This window comes from Terrapene carolina, unplaced genomic scaffold (assembly GCF_002925995.2).
Source record: "Terrapene carolina triunguis isolate 2854851 unplaced genomic scaffold, T_m_triunguis-2.0 Scaffold3340, whole genome shotgun sequence".
Taxonomy (NCBI): domain Eukaryota; kingdom Metazoa; phylum Chordata; order Testudines; family Emydidae; genus Terrapene; species Terrapene triunguis.
The window spans coordinates 412-2,069 of NW_020667691.1; the positions used below are offsets into that span (position 1 = coordinate 412).

The following is a 1,658-nucleotide window of genomic DNA, read 5'->3' on the forward strand; positions in this document are numbered from 1 at the left end:
TATACACCATTTGCAAAATATTCTGTTCTAAAGTTCTTGCATGTGGCTCTATTCTGCAGCCGCTCTTACAGGGATGTTCAGAGCTGTGCTAACTTACCCACTGACTCAAACTGTTTTGGGTTGGGAAATTACAGAGGTTTTCCCCACTTGCTGCCCATCCATCTATTTTGTGCCCTACTCCCTGAGACAGCGAATCACATCAATATCCTTTCTACCAGGGAGAACTGGGCTGGTCCCAGCAGTGCATTGAGTGGGGCTTCCTTCTGGAACCGAGTGTGCTGCCTCAGCAGCAAATGTGAGGTTTAAAGATATACATTAGAACAGGAAGTATATAAGCACATCTCATACTTCGGCATTTCTGACGCCTGCCTGACATTCACTTTCTCCAGGAGCCATCCAAGAATCCCTCAGCAAATGCTTAGAGCAAGGGGAAAAAACACCAGGGTCTATGTCAGAAGTCCTGTCTTCATTTGAAAACCTGCAACTTGAACCATCCCATCAGTCAGTTATGAAACCCAGTTCGCATTCAGGAGAGTCAGCTTGCAAAAGCGGTCACCTGCGGTGTGTATGTTATGGCATTGGGAGCTTTTCCTCTTGTGTCATTTCTCGCTACCAACTAGCATTCTTGCTTCTGTTACTGGAGAAGTTACAGGTAAGAACTATACCCTATGTTTAAATAGCTGGATACTTGGCCCTGTAACTTCTAACACTTTTTCTTTCTTGCAGATTCCCAAAAGTCAGTGCTACATTTTTGATCCTTTATTTTCCGAATTGGAAATTAGTGTTCTGAATGACCTCGGTGTAACAGTTGTCCTGGAGAATGAGGTAAGGTGGATTAAGGCTGGGATCTCTAAAACGTAAGTAACATGTTTATTCGATGAACAGAAAAAAGGAGCACTCCAGAGAAATCAAAGCAGTCCTTCCTACATGTGCGTTTGATGTGGACATATTGCAGGGTTTTTGCCTTTCACTTAATTCTAGTCTGGTCAATTGAAAGTTTCTCCTGTAGCCCTTTTATGGTTCTGACAGAGGGTCTAAGTGTCACATTTTAGTTATGTAGCACTTCTGTGAAAGTGGCATGTTTTCCATGGCATCAACTTTTCCCTGGGCGATGGGTTGGAACGTTCAGCCAGCCAAGAAATCTGCTGGGCTTAAACAATGTTGGGCACTTTTAAATGGCCTTTGAGTGCCACTGAGTGGGCCCTAGTGCTTACAGAACCAGGGAAGCTGATTGAGTAATCTTAAGGAATGCTGTTTATCTGCAGGAGGGAAAACACCACATTCATGAATTCACCATCTTTTATATGATCCACTGTGGAAAAGCTTTGTATAACAATCTGCTCTGGAGTAACTGGTCTGTAGATGCGCTGTCCAAAATGATCATTATTGGGAACAGTTTTAAAGGGATTGAGGAAAGGTAGGTACCCAAAAACGATTAATGTCCTCACATCTGAGGCAGAATTTCATTCACTAACTCTCACTACAGCAGTAATCCTTTATGCTTACCTGCTTCTGTGATATCTTCACAAACACTGGAGGAGCTGTCTTTTCATGCAGAACTTAATCATCAGCGCAAATGTCTTCTGCACTTTAAGGTTTTAAGGTTCAATCTATCAACAAAGCTTTGACTTGCTGCCAAGTCTGTGGCCTTTCAGATG

The 1,658-nt window shown here is 42.9% G+C and overlaps 1 protein-coding gene across 1 annotated transcript; it reads left to right on the forward strand.

Moving 5' to 3' along the window:
- The first annotated feature begins 288 nt into the window (after nucleotides 1-288).
- Nucleotides 289-1,641, forward strand: LOC112111804 (SRR1-like protein). Its single transcript, XM_026661425.2, has 3 exons — nucleotides 289-652; nucleotides 727-825; nucleotides 1,266-1,641. Exons 1-3 carry the CDS (start codon nucleotides 449-451, stop codon nucleotides 1,419-1,421), a joined length of 459 nt encoding a protein of 152 aa, XP_026517210.1. The 5' UTR covers nucleotides 289-448; the 3' UTR covers nucleotides 1,422-1,641.
- The last annotated feature ends 17 nt before the right edge of the window (nucleotides 1,642-1,658 follow it).